Source organism: Pundamilia nyererei, unplaced genomic scaffold (assembly GCF_000239375.1).
Source record: "Pundamilia nyererei isolate P.nyererei 1_Seehausen unplaced genomic scaffold, PunNye1.0 scaffold00031, whole genome shotgun sequence".
Classification (NCBI taxonomy): domain Eukaryota; kingdom Metazoa; phylum Chordata; class Actinopteri; order Cichliformes; family Cichlidae; genus Pundamilia; species Pundamilia nyererei.
The window spans coordinates 1872562-1874184 of record NW_005187432.1 but is presented as its reverse complement, the minus strand read 5'-3'; the positions used below and the strand labels follow the sequence as shown (position 1 = coordinate 1874184).

Sequence of the window (1623 nt, the reverse complement as noted above, 5' to 3'; positions counted from 1 at the left end):
ATTATTATTATTATTATTAAGGCGCTCCTCATTGGCTTAACCCAGAAACTCTGCAATCCAGATTTTTAAAACTGTCATACATAATGCAAAGTATTGATGTATGAGACAAACGGTATGAGACAACATTTATAAATCATGATTTGTGATACACATTTATGAGTATTATTCAGTAGTATTGTGGCATTTCTTCTTATACGCCACACACTGCATTAGCGTGGCAGCTCTTTCAGGAATGTCTGAATGAATGCATAATGAACATCTGTGTAACCGAGCTGTGTGTGTGTGTGAATGGCAAAAAGCTGTTACTTTAACAGATACAGTAAGTGAACCAGGCAGTACATATTCTACGTCCTAACTCCTCAGGCATTTGAGCATGTTTGAGCATGGCTACTCAGTAATTCACAAGAAAAGAAAAAAAGAGAGCTAAAATCAGCCATCATAAAAAATGTATATAGTCCAAATATGTATTTTGCCTTTTTCCCTTTTGTCATCAAAGAATTATTAATTTAGAAGTCTGACTCTACGCTCACTGCTGCTCCTCTTCTTTTAAAAAAAAAACCCCAAAAATCCTCCCCCCAGAACAGTGCTTTAACTCACAGTTGACAAGCTTGACCATGGCGAGCAGGTTCGCGTTGAGCACGAAGACCAGTGGGTCTGGGCCTCCCTCCTCCAACTGTTGCATGAGGACGATCTCCGACGGCCTCTCCTCCACTGCGTAATCTGCAGGTGGTCGGAGCGGAGTAGAAGAAGAAACAGGTAGCGGGAGGAGTCAAGGCAAAGTTAAGATAAATGAGAGGAACGGAGAATGAGAGACGGTGATGTCAGTCAGAATGAGAATCAAGAGAGGGGAGGAGAGGGTTGAAGATGGTAAAATGAGTACAAAATCAAATTAGGAAGCAGCTAAAAACTCTCCCAAGCAATCGCTTATAACCACAGCATTACCGTGTTCAAACCCACCCTCCCGCCCCCTCTTAGCAATGAGTGGTCGAAACATGAGCGGTGACGGTATAAGCACGAGAGAAACAACATTTAAGAAAAGCACAAAAACGGCAGCTGACGGAGCAATGAGGAGGCAGCAGAACGGTGGGGATGAGGGCAAGCACCTGTGATGTGGCCTCCCGTACCTCCTTTGACTCCGGTGGAGATGAGGATGGGAGGGAGCCCGTCCTCCGGGATCAGGCTGAGAGAGCTGCCCACGGGGCTGCCCACCGGGGCAACAGGGGTATGGGCTGCCTGAGGGTGGAGAGAAGAGGTGGGGGGGTGTGGAGTTAGATGTACTGAAGGTTATAACACACAGTGAGATGTAATAATACAGACAATACTCAGGAACTATGGCTGAGATTGGCAGAACAGGTTCAACAAGCATTAAGTGTAACTATATATTAATAACCGAGCACGTTGGATTTAAATATCAGCAGTGCTCTTTAAAATAATCCAAGAAGAAGAAAAATACTTGAAACAATACAAAACTGACATTTCAGCCATTTGGTCCCTTATATCCTTAAAGCTGCAATGATCAATATTAGCAGGTGGAGAGCATGAGTCACACAGCTTCGACAGCATCTCATAACTTCACCATCTAGTTCACTAAGACTGTTACTCCACAGCAGTGTGACTGTGCTG

The 1623-nt window shown here is 44.1% G+C and overlaps 1 protein-coding gene across 1 annotated transcript in view; it reads right to left on the bottom strand.

The window, feature by feature from the left end:
• Positions 1-1623, bottom strand: part of zfyve9a (zinc finger, FYVE domain containing 9a) — a 35333-nt gene that overhangs the window by 10877 nt on the left and 22833 nt on the right. The window contains exons 8-9 of the mRNA XM_013909771.1: positions 1125-1233; positions 598-720 (exon numbers count right to left, since the gene is read on the bottom strand). Coding sequence (XP_013765225.1) covers positions 598-720; positions 1125-1233 — 232 coding nt within the window. The remainder of the gene's footprint in view (positions 1-597; positions 721-1124; positions 1234-1623) is intronic.